Here is a 19,072-nt window from a genome sequence, read left to right as displayed (position 1 = left end):
TCTTCCACATCTCATAAGCCTAGACAGATTAATCACTGAAAACATCAGATTGTTACAGAATATCACATACAGTATTTAGTCACAAGTAACTAAGGCACTGAAGAACCTCTTCAAACTTAACTGAATAGTCTGTTTCACCCACAATATTATGAGAACAGAAATTTCCTCAATCCATGGCTTTAAATTAAATCATTAAAGGAAAGAAACAAGACAGTTCATGAATATATGTGAAGTGTTCCTGTTTCAGCTTATGAATCATTAAAGAATACTAGAGTCATAAACAAATCAAAGTTCTATTCTATAGCTAAGTAAAATTAAATCAGTCATTTTGGATAAGAACAAATTGTAAGACTTTGATCTGCTATTTACAGGACCACTGTTCTTTCTTCTACATCAAGCAACAGAAAAAACCCAAATGTTACAAGATTTATAATGTAAAGATTTCAATGCTTCAAAGAACTTAGAGATTCAGTATTTTATCAACTATCTCCAATATGTATATTGTCACAGACTTCCTTAAATTTAGGCGCACAGACTCTTACCTCCTGATTAAATTCACGTGCCATCTCATTAAGAAGTGAAGAAAAGAAACTGGTATTTTGTAGTAAGACTCGACCCATAACAGCAAGATAGATGGACATCACTACTGGATACCTCTGCACAATTAAGATACAGAATATAAAATTGTGTTAATGTACAAGTATAATTGAAAAAAATCAATACTGCAGTATCAACATGTTAAAAAATGGCTCTCCTTCAGAAATATAAAACAACATTCCCCTTCGTGTTGCTCTATGTAGTGCCATCTACCAATATTTCTTGAGTTCTTACAAAATTTCTAAATAATTATAGATTTATGTGTGTGCATGTATTCTACATTTATAATGTGTAATTTATTTGTGAATATTTGTATCACTATTGCTTATTGTTGTGCAGATTATTTAGGAGCCGAAATCAGGGACTGGAGAGATGGTTCACTGGGTAAGTATCTGCTGTACAGGCATAAGGATGGGAGCTTGTTCACAAGCCAGTCTAGCCAAACGGCAAACTCCAATTTCAGAGAGAGAGAGATCGATCCAACCCAAAAAGTAAAGCGGAGAGAAATTAGGAAGAGACACAACACCACAACCTTTGGCCTCCACATGCACACAAACACGCATCCATACTTACCTTACACAAAAACAGACACAAAGAAATGATCCTTTATATATGAGGAAACAAATGGCAAACTATGTAACTATCCTCAAATTTACCCAACTAAATATGATCCAATGATAAAGCTTTCTTTTCACAATTATCAATGAGAAAAAAGTTTTTCCTATGCAAAAGGAGAATAATTAAAACTAGAACTTGGAGTCCAGTGCTATCTCCAAAAGCTTAAAGGAATCTTACCTCGCCTTCAATAACACCTCTGAAAACATAGGGCAGAATTGGTTGGAACATCTGTGGACTTAATACTGGATTCACTTTAAGGGCATTTTCCACAACCTAAAACCCAGAAAGACACATGGTAATTTTCAACAGTGCAGTTCATTGTTTCACACAAAATCCAGATTAGTAAACAAGGCAATAATAAATTAAGTAACAGATGAAACTTGAAAATACATTCATAAGGTAGGCAATATTCTGGCACTAGACAAACTTCCACAAAATAATCTATTAAAAATTATAATTCGATATAAAGTATACAGTATTTAGATATAGCAGTATATAGTGTATTTAGACAAAAATCACATTTACTCATACTCTGATAACACAGATACATGTAGTTTATGAAGTTCTGACCCCTGCACTATAAGCAAGCATCCTTAAAATGTCCCACAAACAGAAGCAGAAAAAGGCATCTCAAATACTCTTCTGGGGTAGTTTTGAGTTTTGTTATCTTTGCTTTAGTTGGTTTGTTTTCATTTTCTCTGGATTTTTTTGAGACAGGGTCTTGCTATGAAGGTCAAACCACCCTCATATTATTGATTCTGCCTCTGCCTCCTGAATGTTAGAATTACAGGTGTCCCATCACACCCAACAAAAGCACTATTTTTATTAGTGGGAAAAATTGTTACAACACCAATACTGTTAAAAATGAATACACATTTAGGTTTATCAATAAATTATCAGGAGATGGAATGTTGCATATATATTTCACCTTAGTGACTCATCAGATCAGAAAAAGCTAAATACTAAGGGGCCAAGAAACACCCAGAGGCACATCATATACCACGTCTCCATTTCTCCCCCTTAAAAGCACAGGAAAGAGCAGAACCATACACCTTTAGAAAGGGAAAAGGTGAAGCTAAAGATAAGATGAAAGATAATAAAGACTAAAAAGGAAGACAAGAATGCTGGAGGAAAAGTCCACTGAAAAACCCAAGTCTTAAAACCTGGACCCCTGGCCTTCACTTCAAAAGAACAACGAATGTTCTGGAGAGAAAGTGAGACTGAGTCTAGACACATAATAATAATAAAAAATAAAAAAAATCAGCCAAGCTCAGGCAAACCACTGTAAAGTTTCAGAACACAGAGTACGAAAGGCCCCAACTTTGGAAAAGGAGGGGCTGGGAGGAAGGAGTCAACGGGGCCCTGGAAGACAGATTTCCAAGGACATTAAAGTAACCGCATAGGTGTTGTGTTTAAACATATGAAGCTGAAGGATCTTTCACAGTTCATTGTACAAAATATAAAAAAGGATCTTTACTAATCTCCAAGAATTCAAAATGCTAGTTTATATGGAAAACAGTAATCACAGCTAATTAAACATCTCACTTTGAGCAGAAAAACAAAAATCTAAAACACTAAATACAGATCTAGTAAGAAAAATGAGATAACTTCATCTAGATGGAGGGGGAAAGGAGTCCTAGATATTTTCTATCATTGATAACTCATGAGGGAATAAACCAAAGGTATTTTGACAAATATGAATAAATACACAAACTAATCAGCTACAAGCAACACCAATGGTTATCCCTAAATAAGAAAAAATATCTGGCAAGAGTGTGCCTAAGGCTTTTTAAAGAGGCTTTGTCTATCTACTTGACTAAATGATATCCTGTAATACTCATATTAAAGTTAACTCAACCCTCACCCTTTGCGGGAGATCCCAGCTGAATCAAGAACAGAGAGGGAGAACAAGGAATAGGAGACTATGGTAAATGAAGACCACATGAGAAAAGGAAGAAACAAAGTGCTAAAAAGGCCCACAGAAATCCACAAAGATACCTCCACAAAAGACTGCTGGCAATGGCCGAGAGACAGCCGGGACTGACCTACTCTGGTGATGGGATGGCCAAACACCCTAATAGTTGTGCCAGAAACCCCATCCAAGGACTGAGGAATCTGGATGCAGACATACACAGCTAGGCCCCTGGTGGAGCGCCGGGAGTCTAATTAGTGAGAAAGAGGAGGGTTTATATGAGTGAGAATTATTGAAATCAAGGTTGGATAAAGCACAGGGACAAATAGCCAAACGAATGGGAACACATGAACTATGAACCAAAGGCTGAGGGCCCCCCAACTGGATCAGGCCCTCTGAATAGGTGAGGCAGTTGATTGGCTTGATCTGTTTGGGAGGCATCTAGGCAGTGGTACCAGGTCCTGGGCTCGTTGCATGAGTTGGCTGTTTGAAACCTGGGGCTTATGCAGGGACGCTTGGCTCAATCTGGAAGGAGGGGACTGGACCTGTCTGGACTGAGTCTATCAGGTCGATCTCAATCCTCGGGGGAGGCCTTGATCTGGAGGTGGTAGGAATGGGAGGTGGGCTGGGGGGAAGGGGAGGGGAGCAGGAAGGGGGAGAACAAGGGAATCTGTGGCTGTTATGTAGAACTGAATAGTATTGTAAAATAAAAAAAAAAATTAAAATTAAAATAAATAAATAAAAGTTAACTCAAAGAACCCAAAGAAATCACTGCATCTTTGTTTTGGAAAATTAACAGAATTGGAAGTCTCATAGTCTTAACAAATATTCCTATGCGTATTTAGATGATTATGACTCATCCATATAAATCATTCATATATATTATATATAATCTAAACTATCATTTACCTATTATCTTTTTATATAAACTACAGCCAATATTGTACAAAGGAATAACAAATATTTCAGGGGTAAGTCTTTGAAGTCAAGAAGGTCAGAAACCACAGATAAAGAAGTAACCGTCAAGTATTTTGTAGAGGGCTAGGCATGCTGGTACATGCTCGGTACTTGGGGTGCACAGACAGGCTGAGCTCTGTGAGTTCAAGGTCAGCCTGCTCTACATAGCCAGTCCCAGGCCAGCTAGAGCTACAGAGTAAGACCCTATTGCAAAAACAAAATAACAAATACTATGTAGAAAAGTGTCATTATATGACTTTGGGATAGGGAGTATGGAATAGTCACAAGAAAGTTTTAAAGGAGAATGGGTAACATGTAAAAAGAACAGTTGACCAGAAGACCCAAAATACACAATTTTCACATTTTTCCAAGTCCTGTGTTTAAATACAACTGTGGTACCAAGAGTAACTATGATACTGTGCTCTGTGTTGACATGCTGAATTTGAGATACACATAAGCAATCGCACAGAACAATTCTATATTTCTTGTAATGAAAATTACAGACTTTAAAGCCCTATTTCTACTACATGTATCTACATACATGGAAATAGTCTCAAATTTTTGAATTTTAAAATGATGATGCCAGTATTATTAAAAGCAGCAGCATTACAAAATGTCAATTTGATTGTTCTTTTTCTTTTGGTTTTTATGTTATAGTCTACCATACTTACTTAAAATATTATTCTTAGGTGACTGTCACAATATCACAACAAATACACACACTCCCTCTTAAGAATAGTTTTTTTTAGATTTTAACTTTTATTATTTTATTATGTTTTCATAGTACTGGGGATTAGCTCTTTTATTATGTTAAATCATGTAAAACATGTATACTAGTCTAAACTCTAGCTTCCCACTTTTCTTCCTCATGCTTGATAACTACTTTTATTAATTTGGCTTACTATTTCATTTCCAGCTTTCTTTTACCTTTAAACAGAAGAAAACTCTGGGCAATGCTATTGACTTATATTCTAAAATGAAAAACAACAAACAAACAAACAAACAACAACAACAACAAAAAAAATCAGAGCCAGGAGGTGGTGGCTCAAAAATAAAAATAAAAAAACACCACTGCAGAACTATGGAGGCTTTCTTCATTTGAGACTGGCAAAGTATTTCACTGCATGGTTGAACACGCCTTCAATCATCTAATCATGTTTTTTTTAAAGTCAGCATTGTGTCAATACAAATAGAACTTGCTTCCTTTTAGTTTTTAATCTATTTATTTTCAGAATATACCTACAATAGACTGTTTTTAAACAAATAATGCAGGTTTTTAACTTAAGACAACATTCTTGATTTAGTCTCACACTTAATAAAAAAATTGCTAAGAGTGTGAATCTTTTTTTTTTTTTTGTTTCTCTGTGTAGTTTTGGTGCCTGTCCTGGATTTTGCTCTAGTAGACCAGGCTGGCCTTGAACTTACAGAGATCCGCTGGCTCTGCCTCCCAAGTACTGGGATTAAAGGCAAGAGTGTGGATCTTAACATAAGAATGTCGATGTTTACATTATGACTCCAATACCTACTAGCTAGCTGTCTGACCTTGAACAAACCATTTATTTACCTCTGTCATTTAATTTTGTCTGCAATAATGGGAAAACAATAGCACTATCATCATGCTTACATAAAGATTACATAAATGTACTCTACATGCTATGAGCTTAGAAATATGTAGGAAATCATAAATGATGGTGTCACCTATTATTACAGAATTAGACATTCAAAATAGTTAAATGAAAATACCAAAAAAAATGACCAAACAAAATAGTTAATTCATCATGAGCCTTATCACAATGAAGTAAAGGAAGTTTAATAATACATATGGGTATGGCTACGAGAAACAAGATTTCCAAAATCAAAATGGTACAGTTGTATAAATGCAGCTCAAATTAGTACTAACAATTTAAATTTGATTATTTTCAGAATGTTATTATGCCCATGTAGATAACCTGTACTGAGTCAAAAAATAAAGTCCATTTTTGTTTTAAACAACTGACTTCTGACACGGGTATACTGATCTTTCTGTCCAATTTTCTTAAAATTGTAATTTTCTGCTTCAAAGAACAAAAAAAGCAACTTACAAACATTATCAGAAATTAGTGTAATGGTGACATTTAGCCAAAAATACATTAAGACTGTTGTATAGTATGCTCTATTAGGAAATATAATCTAGCCAGACATGGTGGCATACACCTTTAAGTCCTGCGTTTGAGGGGCAGAGACAAGAGGATCTCTGCACGTTCAAGGCCAGATTAGTTTATATACCAAATTCCAGGACAGACAGGTCTACATAAAGAGAGAAAATTAATTAAATTAATTAATTTTAAAAAAGAGAGAAAATAGAATCTGCGAGATACTGAAAATGAAAATAAGCTATTATTAGACGCTATAATAGAACTCTAAGAGTTCTCTCATACTACAACTACAGGTATAAAATAATTTTTACATTATATAAAAAAATTTTAAAGCCAGGCGGTGGTGGCACACGCCTTTAATCCGCAGAGCCAGGCGGATCTCTGTGAGTTCGAGGCCAGCCTGGGCTACCAAGTGAGTTCCAGGAAAGGCACAAAGCTACACAGAGAAACCCTGTCTCGAAAAACCAATATATATAAAACATAAAAATTTTTAAAAAACATCTTTTACATCAAAAGCTCAAGAGATTTACTTGTGCTAAGTAGCATATTCCTAGTACTTAACATCCACTTATTAAGTAAATTTGTTTCTGTGACTTCAAATCAAACAAAGGTTCAACTACAACATTTTTTTTAATTGTCTTAAACACATATTATCAAGTCCTCAATATATAACTCAAGTATTATACTATATTAATGATCTACTGTTGGCACTAAATTGTTTTAATGTACATTTTGTATAAAAAGTTATACAATTTTACCATATTTAGATAACTTCACTGATTCATTCAACCAAAAAAAGTGCAAGAGAAGTAGATAGACGACATCACTTCTTCTGTTTTCAAGCACAATGAAAAACAAATATAGATTTGCTACTGAAATTATCAAGGAAGTGTGTATTTATGTTTGGAATTCTTCATAACAATTTTTTTTTAAAAAAGTGTGTTATTCTGAAAAGAAATAAATACAATTAATTTTAAAGAACCATTCAGAAACACAATTGTCAATAATAATAATAATAACATGCTTTGATACATTACTAGATATACCTTAAAAAGCAAATTCACACAATGGAGTATTTTTTGTTTAGTTTTTCACTGGTTACTTAGTTAATTATTGTGTGTGTATGCACATGCAATAGTGTATGTTGGCGTGAGAGGACAACTGTAGAGAGTTGGTTCTCTTCTTCTACCATGTGGATTCTTGGGATCCAATTCAGGTCATCAGGTTTGTTAGCAAGGGCCATTCCAACACCTGATGAGCCATCATAACCAGGCACTCAAATGTTTATGTTCAATAAATATTTATTTAGAAGAAATCATGTAGGAAGAATATTTGGTTTAGTTTGATTTTCTACAGACAAAGATCTAACAACCAAATAAAATTAGTCTACAAGTGTATTTGACTGTTCTTCCCACAAAGGCTGACTATAAAATGAAACAGCTTTGTATCTAGATAAAAGTAGCTAACCTTTATATTAGTTTACTACATGCTAGGCACCATTTTTCTTTTTTGTTTTGTTTTGTTTTTTGACAGGGTTTCTCTGTGTAGCTTTGTGCCTCTCCTGGGACTCACTTGGTAGCCCAGGCTGGCCTCGAACTCACAGAGATCCACCTGGCTCTGCCTCCCGAGTGCTGGGATTAAAGGCGTGCGCCACCACCGCCCGGCGGCACCATTTTAAGTGTTTTACACACACACACACACACACACACACACACACACACACACACACACACACACAAGCTCATATAATCCTCCCACGTGCACCAGAAACTTGGCAAAGCTATCCTTGTTTTACAGACAGAAAGTCCGAAGACAGTAACTTGCTCATATCACATAGCTGTGAGGTAATGAGGCCCATATTCTAATCTAGCTACCCGCACCCTCTATTTCATTTCAAGAGCTCAATCAAAAGCAAGCAATAAGAAAACACTATTTCTGGAACTCCCTAAAATATTACTGATTGAAGTTTCACAATACTCATAAAAAATAATTCATAAGTCAGCTTTCAACAGTTACTCACTACTAATATCGCAAAAAGGGCATTATTTTAAAAAAAATTAAAAAATGTTTTCAATTCAATTATAGTCTGGAAAGTATTTAAATGTGAGAGAGAAGCTTTTTTTCTTAAGACTTAGAATACATTGAGTATAAATGATTTCAAGAACTACATAACTAAGAGTTGCTAAAATTCATTTCATGGGCTGGCAAAATGGCTTGGCAGGTAAAGGTGTTTTCAGACACAGTTACATTTCCAGGATCCACATGGTAGAAGAAGGAAACCAACTCAAGCGAGTTGTCTTCTGACAGGCCTGTCCCCAACCCACATACAAACACACACATACACTTATGTACATATGTAAAAAACAAAACGAAACAAAAGAACTAAGCCCAGAGTATAGCCAAGAGCCTTCTAAGTAGCACAGTGGGGTGAGAAGCTAAGACATACGCAAAAGTGAACTATCAGTGTGATTGATAATAAACCTCTAAATCTTTAATGTAAAAACCATCAATACTCTTCCTTTCAAGTCACAGAAAATAAAGCATCTATTAACTCTGAATTTTGGATTAATGAAGAAACTTATGGACTAACAGAGGAGTCTAATAGACCAAAGATTTTAAAGTACATAGACAGATCAAGCTAACATGACAATTTTCTCTAATGGTGATAACACAGAGCTAATATCAAAAATGATTACTCAAGATAACAACTAAATGGTCCACAGACTAAAGCATTTACTATCAAGTACTTTCAGAAAAATTTTCTAATTCCTGACCCACAGAGTAAATGACTGAATAAATCAACCCAACCAAGCTGGGAGGTGGTGGCGCACACCTTTAATCCCAGCACTCGGGAGGCAGAGCCAGGCAGATCTCTGTGAGTTGGAGGCCAGCCTGTTCTATAGAGTGAGTTGCAGGACAGGCACCAAAACTACACAGAGAAACCCTGTCTCAAAAAAAAAAAAAAAAAAAAAAAAAAAAAAATCAAAAAGAAGTCCAACCAACCATACACACTTACATGAGTACCTAGAATTTGTAGCCACCAAAGAACAGACAATACACTCAGCATGATAAATGGCGATTATTTTGTTAGATTTATAGAATATATGTATTGGTTAATAGGAAATAAACTTTCTTTTTTTTTTTTGGTTTTTCAAGACAGGGTTTCTCTGTGTAGCTTTGCACCTTTCCTGGGACTCACTTGGTAGCCCAGGCTGGCCTCGAATTCACGGAGATCCGCCTGCCTCTGCCTCCCGAGTGTTGGGATTAAAGGCATGCACCACCACCACCCGGCTGGAAATAAACATTTTTATAATGAGTTCACTGGTAGAAAATCTACCTTGAAGATCTAAGATAATGCCGTGGTTTTCACACCATAAACGTAATTGTCCAACAGTAAGACTTAGCTGGGGATAGAGGCTCCCACCTTAAATCCCAGCACGCAGGAGGCAGAGGCAGATGAATCTCTATGTTTGAGGCCAGCCTGGTTTACACAGTGAGTTCCAGGACAGCCAAAACTATAAAGAGAAACCCTGTCTAGAAAAAAAAAAAAGAAAGAAAGAAAGAAAAAAAGACAATAATACCTTGTCTAACCAGAATTTAATTGTTATTTGACAAAAAACACAGCTAAGAAATTAGAACTTTAACAGCTATCCCTTTCAAACTACATATAGAAAGTATCGACACAATGTGTATATACATACTGCTGTGGGATGTTCTGTATGGCAAATGTGTTGCTCTGATTGGTCAATAAATAAAACACTGGCCCATGGCTAGGCAGGAAGTATAGGTGGGACTAACAGAGAGGAGAAAAGAAAGAACAGGAAGGCAGAAGGAGTCACTGCCAGCCGCCACCAGGACAAGTCACATGTGAAGATGCCGGTAAGCCACGAGCCACGTGGCAAGGTATAGATTTATGGAAATGGATTAATTTAAGCTATAAGAACAGTTAGCAAGAAGCCTGCCACGGCCATACAGTTTGTAAGCAATATAAGTCTCTGTGTTTACTTGGTTGGGTCTGAGTGGCTGTGGGACTGGCGGGTGACAAAGATTTGTCCTGACTGTGGGCAAGGCAGGAAAACTCTAGCTACAACATACATATCGTGATATTTTTAATATAGTTATATACTTATGTTTACATGTAAGTTATTATATTCATGCTATAGTATTTCCTTGATAAAGATAGTTACATAAAGATAATACATATAAATTTACAGGCTATTGGTTCCTAATTGTACATAATCTCAGCAAACTCAGCACTCTAACTTCAAGGCTAACTAAACTTAAAACTATCTAAAGATAACAGTGAAATTTGCTATCCCAAATGCAGACTCACAAACTGAAAGGGTTGTCCTCAATACAAGAGTGGCGATTATCCCTGCTGGAGACCAGGGTTCAACTAGTCTCCTAGGAGCCCGGCCCTATGTGTGAGGATATAGGTTCAACACCTAGAACATTATCAAAATGACAACTAAAAAGCTAAGACGCATCAAATGTTGCCAGTTTCAGAACAAGTTGTCAAAAAGCTTTTAATAAATTGCTATCCAATAAAGTTTTAGGATAGACACTATTTCAGTGAGAGGAAATTAGAAATCAAAAACTTCATTTGAACAAAATCTCCAGGTGACTTGTATGCACATTCAAATTTGATGCCTTTGGTACAAAGAATTAAGCCAAACTGAATATTTAATAGAACTGTATCAGTTCCTCTGCTTTCCAACCATCCATACTCAGGAAGTTCCAGCCTTACCAATGACACACAGCAATCAATTTAAAATGGCGGTACCTTGAGCACTTGAACTTGACCTTCTGTAGTAATCTCTGGTAGCAGCTCACAAAAGGACTGGCACAGACCTACTGCATATGTCTGAAATCCAATCAAAGATCAGTATGTGCATAAGAACACAGATGCGATATTTAAAAAGTCTTTTACTCTAGTAGAGAATTTATACTAAAGATCTAAGCAAACACTTTCAATTAAGACAGGAAGAAAGATAATAGCTAATAATTTTACTGATGCATTGACTTATGAATATGTATTTACATAATGCATTTTCTGTGTTGAGGAATAGTGCAACTATATACTGATCACACCTTCTCTTCAGTGAGGAATACTTACAAGGACAGAAAAGTTACTTACTCCCTCAAGTAACAGACAAAACTTGAACTTTGAAAAGGCACCTCCTGATACCACACAAAACCAAAAATAATACTATATAATTATTAACAATGCAAAAGCTATTCCAACATACCTGTAAAAATTCTGTTGATGATAAAAAGATATAGCCATTGATGATCTTAAAGCAGGTTCTGAGATTCTCCGAACTTAGTTCTGCCAAAACAGTAATTATTTTTTAAAAGAGCAAATTAACTAGCTGTTCAAACTGTAAGTGAAGTGATGATTCATTTTTGTTAGAACTAAGTTGCTATAGCAACATGAGGCGCTTGAGTTTGTGTAATGATCACTAATGTGATTTTGACTTTGTATGGTTCCTGTAGCAGCAAGCATGCAGCTTACCGTTTGCAAGGCAGCTGGATGGAAGTTCTAGGACAGAAGATCAGACAGGATTGATAATGTTTTACCATCAGAAAAATAAAAATAAAAATTTCTACAAACAACTGAAAATGAAAAACCCAGTTACAGCAAGGGTGGTGGCACACAATTGTAATTCCAGCACTCAAGAGGTTGAGGCAGGAGGACTGTGAGTTCAATGCCAGCCTGGGCTGAAAGAAAAACAAAACTAACTTACCTACTTCTCTTCATAAATGTTTCTGGCTATAATCTAGTCAGTATTTATAAGTTAGTCAGCATCTAAAACCTGGCAAAACCCTGTAACAATGCCATCTCATTCACCTTTCACTAGTAAAAACCATTGGAAAGGTATTTCTTCCCCCTTATTTTCATTCAGAACAAAACTAGGAAACCATATGACCTGACTTTCATTTCAAACCAAATTTTTAGTCCAGTCCCATGGCTTCCTGGTTTACAAAGAAAAGGCCAATCATGTCCAATTCTTACTGGGGAAATCACTATATGAAGCAACCATAAGAAAAGGCCTCATCCTGCTCATGAGACAGTTTAGGGTAACAGGTCTGGCTGACGTTTTCACTTGTAGGTCAATAAAACAGCATAAGAGACTGGCCAGACTGGCACTACAGAAGATCTCCAAGTTCGAGTTGAGCTAAACAAGGCTTTACCAGAGGATAAAAGGCAGTGGAAAGTATACTTCCTTTCTTTCCCTACAATGACTAAAAGACAAAGTTTTCCTGGGAAATCAGGAGTAAGTAACTGACCTATTGACACTGCTTTTGGGAATGCTTGTGTTTTAGGAGGGAAGGGCTTTTTATTGCAAAATAGACTCTTGTTATTGATTGAGAATTCTATTCTGAGGAGAAATGAGGTACGGGAATTAAAAAGAAAACAAAGGAAAGGGAGGATTGGGGTGGGGAAGGAATCGCAGAAGAATTGTGAATGATTAATGGCAGTATCTAGTCACCACAGTCATCTACCCACTGAAAGTTTCTACTTTAATTAATCAAGCTGTGTGTCAGCTCACGTCCACTAATGTTTTCAAAGTAGCTGCTCTATTTTTCTGAACTAGAACTCAAATTTTTACTTCTGAAAAGATTTTTCAGTATATGTAAATTCTCAGCAAAGGGTCCATATTTGAGTATTTTCTACCTAAATATTGTGTCAGGACAATATACACAAAGTTTTAATAAAGCAACTAAAAATGTTTTATGGCTGAGTCTTCACGGGATTTCAGAGCTGGAGAGAGCGCTTGCTGAGTAAACGGCTTGCTGTCCAAGTATGAAGACCTAGGTTCACATCCACAACCCCCCCATAAAAAGCTAAACATGGCAATGAGTATTTAATCTCAGTGCGGTGGAGGTGGGGCAGCGAGGATCTCAGAGACTTGTTGGCCAGCCAGTTTAGCTCATCAGTGAGCTCTGGGTTGAGCAACACAATTTGTCTCAAACAGAAAATAAAGATGTGAACAAGATGGCCCAGGCACTTGCTATTCACTTACAAGAACCAGGGTTCAAGTCCAATACCCATATAACAAAGCAGAGTATCTTGCAAATGCCTGTAACTCCAGATCCAAGGGATCTGACGCCTTCTTTTGGCCTGCATGCATGCATGGGAACATGAATCCCCACACATACATGTGTCCCAACATTCACACAAACACATACTCATTTACACATACACAAATAAATAAAGCCAACAGTGACAGAGGAAGACACCTGTTGGAGCCCTCTAGCCTCTATAGGTGCAGGTGCAGGTGCACACACAGCATACACAAGCACACACCACAACATAAACCAGAAGAATTAAAAGAAATTTTTAAGGAATGATCAAAGGGTTAGTAAACTGCCCTATGTATAATTAATAAACATATATAATTAAATATGCAGAGAATTTAGGTGTGTCACTAAATTGGTAAACTCCCTTACTAAGATGACTTTATAATCAAAGTATTATTTTTAATAGATTTCAGGCTAGGAATGTAAGTCAGTGGGAGATTGCACTGCACCAGTGAGTTCAAGGCTACCACTACCCAAAACAATAAAATAAAACAATGCAATTATTTTAGAATACTTTAGAAATACTGTAGAATGGTACTCACTCTGCAAGAAAGAGTACTGACTTACTATTAGTAATCACTATCAAAATAAATGTTGATTGCCGGGCGGTGGTGGCGCATGCCTTTAATCCCAGCACTCGGGAGGCAGAGCCAGGCGGATCTCTGTGAGTTCGAGGCCAGCCTGGGCTACCAAGTGAGTTCCAGGAAAGGCGCAAAGCTACACAGAGAAACCCTGTCTCGAAAAATCAAAAAAAAAAAAAAAAAAAAAAAAAAACAAAATCAATGTTGATAATGGGGAAAGAATCTAGTTATATCTCCAAAAGACTGAAAGAATAAGCATCTAGATCCCTCAGAATTATGTGTCTAATGTGATGTTTTGAAACTGTTTGGTGCTGAGGGCATAACAGCTCCATGGGCAGCTGTCCAGCATGTGTGAGGCCATGTGAGAACTGCAGGGACAATGCACACATTAAGTGTCATGACTGTTCAGCTAATCTGTAAGCAGTCCTTCAGCAAACAAGAAAGAGGACACTAACCCAGGGGTTCTGCAGGTGAAACCAAGTGTGCACAAAGCTCAGTTTGAACAACTATAGCACAACTCCCTGTGACAAACGAGCTGAGTGAAACCATGGTACAGAGACGCAGGTCCAGACTATATTCCTCAAGCAGCATATAGAACAGCTATCAGACAAAATTCTTCGGGCAAAGCTCAAGCTCTACTTGTAATCGGTTTATATCCTAGCTTATGCTGAAAATTTTTCCATAAGGCAATGTTATTTAGTGTTTACCTTTAAATCAATGGAAATTACTCCAAAAATGTATACACAGAAATTTCTATAAAAAACACTATTGCTTGTCAATATATGGGACTCTAAAAAATGGAAGGTGTAACTGTAAAGTCAAGAAAAGTACTTCTAAGTTGTGGTTACATAAAAAAAATCTCAGTGAGATTTTAAGACATACCAAGAAGTGGTGACATGTTCTGAAATATACGAAGCAATTCTGGTGTAACACATGGGCTGCTTTCCAATGTCACTAACCTGGGAAAGAAAAATACAATTAACTCACTTCTGACATCCACTCATGCCATTACCATAACTCAAATAGGAAAACACTTGGTATAGGGAACAATGAGAAGAGTCCGTGGGTAAAGCACCTGCCACCAAGACAGCCAACCATCACAAGCTGCACTATGACGTCCCCATTCTGTGTGCATGCACACCCATGGGGGTAGAGAGGGCAACCTGGGTGTCGTTCCTCAGGTACTGGCCATATCTTTTCACTTTTTCAGACATGTTCTCTCATTGGCCAAGAACTCATAAACTATCTAAGTTGGCTGGTCAGCAAGCCTACCCTGGATCCACCCATCACTGTCTTCCTAGTGCTGGGATTACACTGGCGTGCCCTCAAGCCCCAGTTCGGGTTCTTCCTTCTGTCCCTCTTTCTTTCTTTTTTGTGGGTTCTGGGAATTGAATTCAATCTTCATGCTTGTAAGTCAAGTGGTTTGCAGGATAACCTAGTTCCTCAGTCCTGTATAATAATATTTTTATATACATAGTAGGAATAACAAGTGTATGCTAAAGCAGATAAAACTTACAATTTTATACAAAATCATGATTGTTATAAATTTTTTTTAAAAAAAGGATAAAGTTATTTCGTTCTATAGAGCCAACGCTGTTAGTGCAGGAGCCATTCCTGAAATTGTGAGCACGGGGCAGGTGGGACTGCTGTCCCTGACCCCCACTAGCTCTAACATTAGGGAGAGCAGGCCCTGCACCTCGCGAGAGCAGCACAACAGAGCCAACCCTGTTAGCGCAGGTGTAGGTGAGCCAGCCCCAAAATTGTGACTATGAAAGAGCTGTCCACATTTCCCATCTGGACCAACCCTACAGCTGCCCCAGCCCAGACCCAGCATTAAGACTTGGTCTGCCCCAACATCCACCCCATTTATGATCTGCTGGAGCAGGTGAAGGGCCATGACCCAAAGACCCAAAGCTTCAGGATCTCTACAACACAGGGCGGCAACAGGATGTCTAGGAAGAGTCCTGGTGGAGGCCCAGCATCAAACGTGTAATGGAGAGCAGAGGCCTCGAACCAGACCAATGACTCTTTGGAATGAATACCTGCAAGTAGAGATGTACTGACAAAGGGGTATACAGCATGACTTGATGGGTCACACTGCAGCTTCCATGACAAAGATTTTTAATTCCTTCCCTTTGTTAATTTTACCTATTTTATTTTCTTCATTTTTTTTCCTCTTGAATTTAGTTTTATTTGGTGGGGGAGTGCAGGAGCAAAGGGTAGATGCGAAGGGATGGGAATGAATGGGCTCAAGATACACGATGTGAAAAACACATAGAATAAATAAATAAAATTTTTAAAATTATTTAGTTCTAAATTTTTGGATCAATTCTGTGTTCCTCCAATGACAAGCTATTCTAATGAATTAGTAAAACAACTCACGCTAAATGATTTCTAAAGATAAACTTATAAGTCAATTAAATTAGTAGCCAATATCAGGGGCTTAATAGTCCAAAATATAGTTTTTAAATACCAAATATATAAAAAGAACTTGAAGGAAAACCGTGAGTATCACAATAGCAGGGGAAAAAAAAAACAGGGAAGGGGGGCTAATCAAAATCTAGTTTTTGATATTGGTACAGTTTGGATCATCAAAGGCCCATCGCTGTGCTAAAGGCTTAGACTTGAACCAAACACCACTCTTTAGAAGTGAGGCCTTCCTGGGAGAATTCATATGCGTGGGAACATAACAATGTTGCTTATGGTGGTCCTCCAGTACCTTCCACCCTATTTTTCATATCTGCCATATGTGCATGGGCTGCTTCTCCCCCTACCATGATGTACTGTGTGTCAAAGCCCCTAGCAATGGGACCAATCAGTTACGTACTGAAATCTCCCAAACAGTGCGCCTTTCTGTTTTATAAGGTATCCTTGGTACTTGTTAAGGAATAAAGCTAACATAAGTAAAAATAAAATCATTTCTTAAACCTAAGTACCTACCCAAAGTTTCATAGCAACACATTTGTGCTGATGTAAACACCTTGCATTACGTTCTCTACCTCCTCCTTTATTCAGTGCACATATGGAAGGTGCCTTAGTTTTTTTTCTTGTTCCTGTGATAAAATACCTTGATGTAAGCAACTTCAGAGAGAAAGGGCTCATGCTGACTCAGTTCAAGGGTTTAGAACATCAAAACTACAGGGAAGTCAAGGCAGCAGGAGTGTGAAACAGGCAACCACATCACATTCACAGCCAGGAAGCAGACATCCATTAATGCTAGTGCTCAGCTCCCTCTTCTCCATGTTATACAGTGCGGAGCCCCACGCGGTTCCACCCACAGTTAAGGTGGCTCATCCAGGGACAATTAACCTAATCAAGATAACCTCTAAGACACATTCTCAGAGACTAACTCTCTCATATGCCTCTCATATATGAAATGACTTAATAAAAGATAAAGGAGTAACAAGAAAACATTAACGTCTATTCACACAAAAATATGACTATACAAAGGAAAGAAACTAATTTATAAACAAATGTTTCAAATTACAAAGAGTTCAGCAACATTGCTAAATATATCTATATAGAAAGATCAACTGCCTTTCTATAATAGGAACAGTTAGTATGTAAAGGGATGATGATATCAGAATGACAGATATAAATGTCCAATACCACAATGATGTCAATTCTCAGCGAACTGCTAAACAGAATCAACATAATTTCATTTAAAACCTGTTTAAAGAGGGGCCCTGGAAATTATGCAAACTATAAAATGATATGGAATGCAAATGGCCAAGAACTAACAAAAACAGAACAACAAAAGAAACCATAAAAATTTACTTACATGATGGTATGGGAGTTAGGGAGCAATTTTTGCTTAACCAGATATCATGAATTACTATAACACCCTAATAATTAACAGTAAAGAAATCGCATAATAGCCGGACAGTGGTGGCACACACTTTTAACCCCAGCACTCAGTAGGCAGAGGCAGGTGGTTCTCTGTGAGTTCTAGGACAGCCAGGGCTATTACAAAGAGAAACTCTGTCTCTTAAAACCAGAAACAATGAGGGAGGGGACATAATAAACCTCTCCCTGCCAGTGGGTCCAGATTAAGTTTCTATAAGAAGCTTGGTCTTTCCTTCCATTACTTTAATAAACAGACCACTCAGATTGTCACATCACTCCCTGTGCTAGCTTCTACAGTACAAATCAAGCGATCCAAAAATAGGGAAAATGATCAGGTACTTAACTCCAGAAATAAAACAGATGAAGAAAGAAGGCAAACAATGTTACAACATAATTCCTGATCATTAAAAATAAGAAAGTTTTCCAAACCTGTGCACGCGCGCACACACACACACACACACAAACTACCACCAACAACAACATAATAACAAAACTAAAAAATCAGTGGTTGTGGTTGATATATTGTGCACCCCAATAAACTTATCTGGGGGTCAGAAAACAGAACACCCACAATATTAAACATAGAGGTTAGGCAGTGGTAGCACACGCCTTTCATCCTAGCATTCTGGAGGCAGAGATCTGTCTGGATCTCTGTGAGTTCAAAACCACACTGGAAACAACCAGGCATAGTGACACACACCTTCAATCCCAGGAAGTGATGGCAGGAAGCAGAAAGGTACATAAGGCAAGAGGATCAGGAACTAGAGCCTTTTTAAGCTTTTAGCAGCAGTTCAGCTGAGATCCATTCAGATGAGGATTCAGAGGCTTTTAGTCTGGGGAAACAAGATCAGCTGAGGAACTGGCAAGGTGAGGTTGGATGTGGCTTGTTCTGTTTCTCTGATCTTTCAGCGTTCACCCCAACGTGAATGCTGGGTTTGTTTTTATTAATAAGATTCATGTTACAAGTGGTCATTAATGTTGTGGGATATTTGTACACTGTGTGAAGATACACTGCTGTGACTAGTTTAATAAAAAGTTTAATGGTCAATAGCTAGACAGGTAGTATAGACTGGACTTCCAGGCAGAGAGAGAAAGAGGAAATGAACCTAGGAACCTGGGAGAAGGCAGGAGACACAGAGAGGAAACAGAAGGTACAAGATGGAAGAAAGGTAACACCACATGATAGAATGTAGATTGATATGATTTAATTTAAGCTATAAGAGCTAGATAGGAATAAGCCTAAGCTATAGGCTGAACTTTCATAATTACTAAGAAGTTTCTATGTCACTATTTGTGATCTGGTGGCCCATACTACATATGGTGTCCAACGAGGGGCTCAA

At 37.4% G+C, this 19,072-nt stretch overlaps 1 protein-coding gene across 4 annotated transcripts in view; it reads right to left on the bottom strand.

Annotated features, from left to right (window-relative positions):
• The window catches only part of Ipo11 (importin 11), a 178,197-nt gene that overhangs the window by 73,519 nt on the left and 85,606 nt on the right, over positions 1 to 19,072 (bottom strand). For 3 of the 4 annotated variants that reach the window (XM_028884121.1, XM_028884145.2, XM_028884126.2), the window contains exons 22-27: positions 14,769 to 14,845; positions 11,735 to 11,761; positions 11,469 to 11,548; positions 11,003 to 11,083; positions 1,393 to 1,488; positions 543 to 656 (exon numbers count right to left, since the gene is read on the bottom strand). In XM_028884121.1, the coding sequence (XP_028739954.1) occupies positions 543 to 656; positions 1,393 to 1,488; positions 11,003 to 11,083; positions 11,469 to 11,548; positions 11,735 to 11,761; positions 14,769 to 14,845 (475 nt within the window). The remainder of the gene's footprint in view (positions 1 to 542; positions 657 to 1,392; positions 1,489 to 11,002; positions 11,084 to 11,468; positions 11,549 to 11,734; positions 11,762 to 14,768; positions 14,846 to 19,072) is intronic. The other variant, XM_028884135.1, reaches the window with a different exon arrangement.

Source organism: Peromyscus leucopus, chromosome 11 (genome assembly GCF_004664715.2).
Source record: "Peromyscus leucopus breed LL Stock chromosome 11, UCI_PerLeu_2.1, whole genome shotgun sequence".
Classification (NCBI taxonomy): Eukaryota; Metazoa; Chordata; class Mammalia; order Rodentia; family Cricetidae; genus Peromyscus; species Peromyscus leucopus.
Note: the sequence above shows the minus strand (reverse complement) of the source record. Positions and strands in the feature narration are given on the sequence as shown.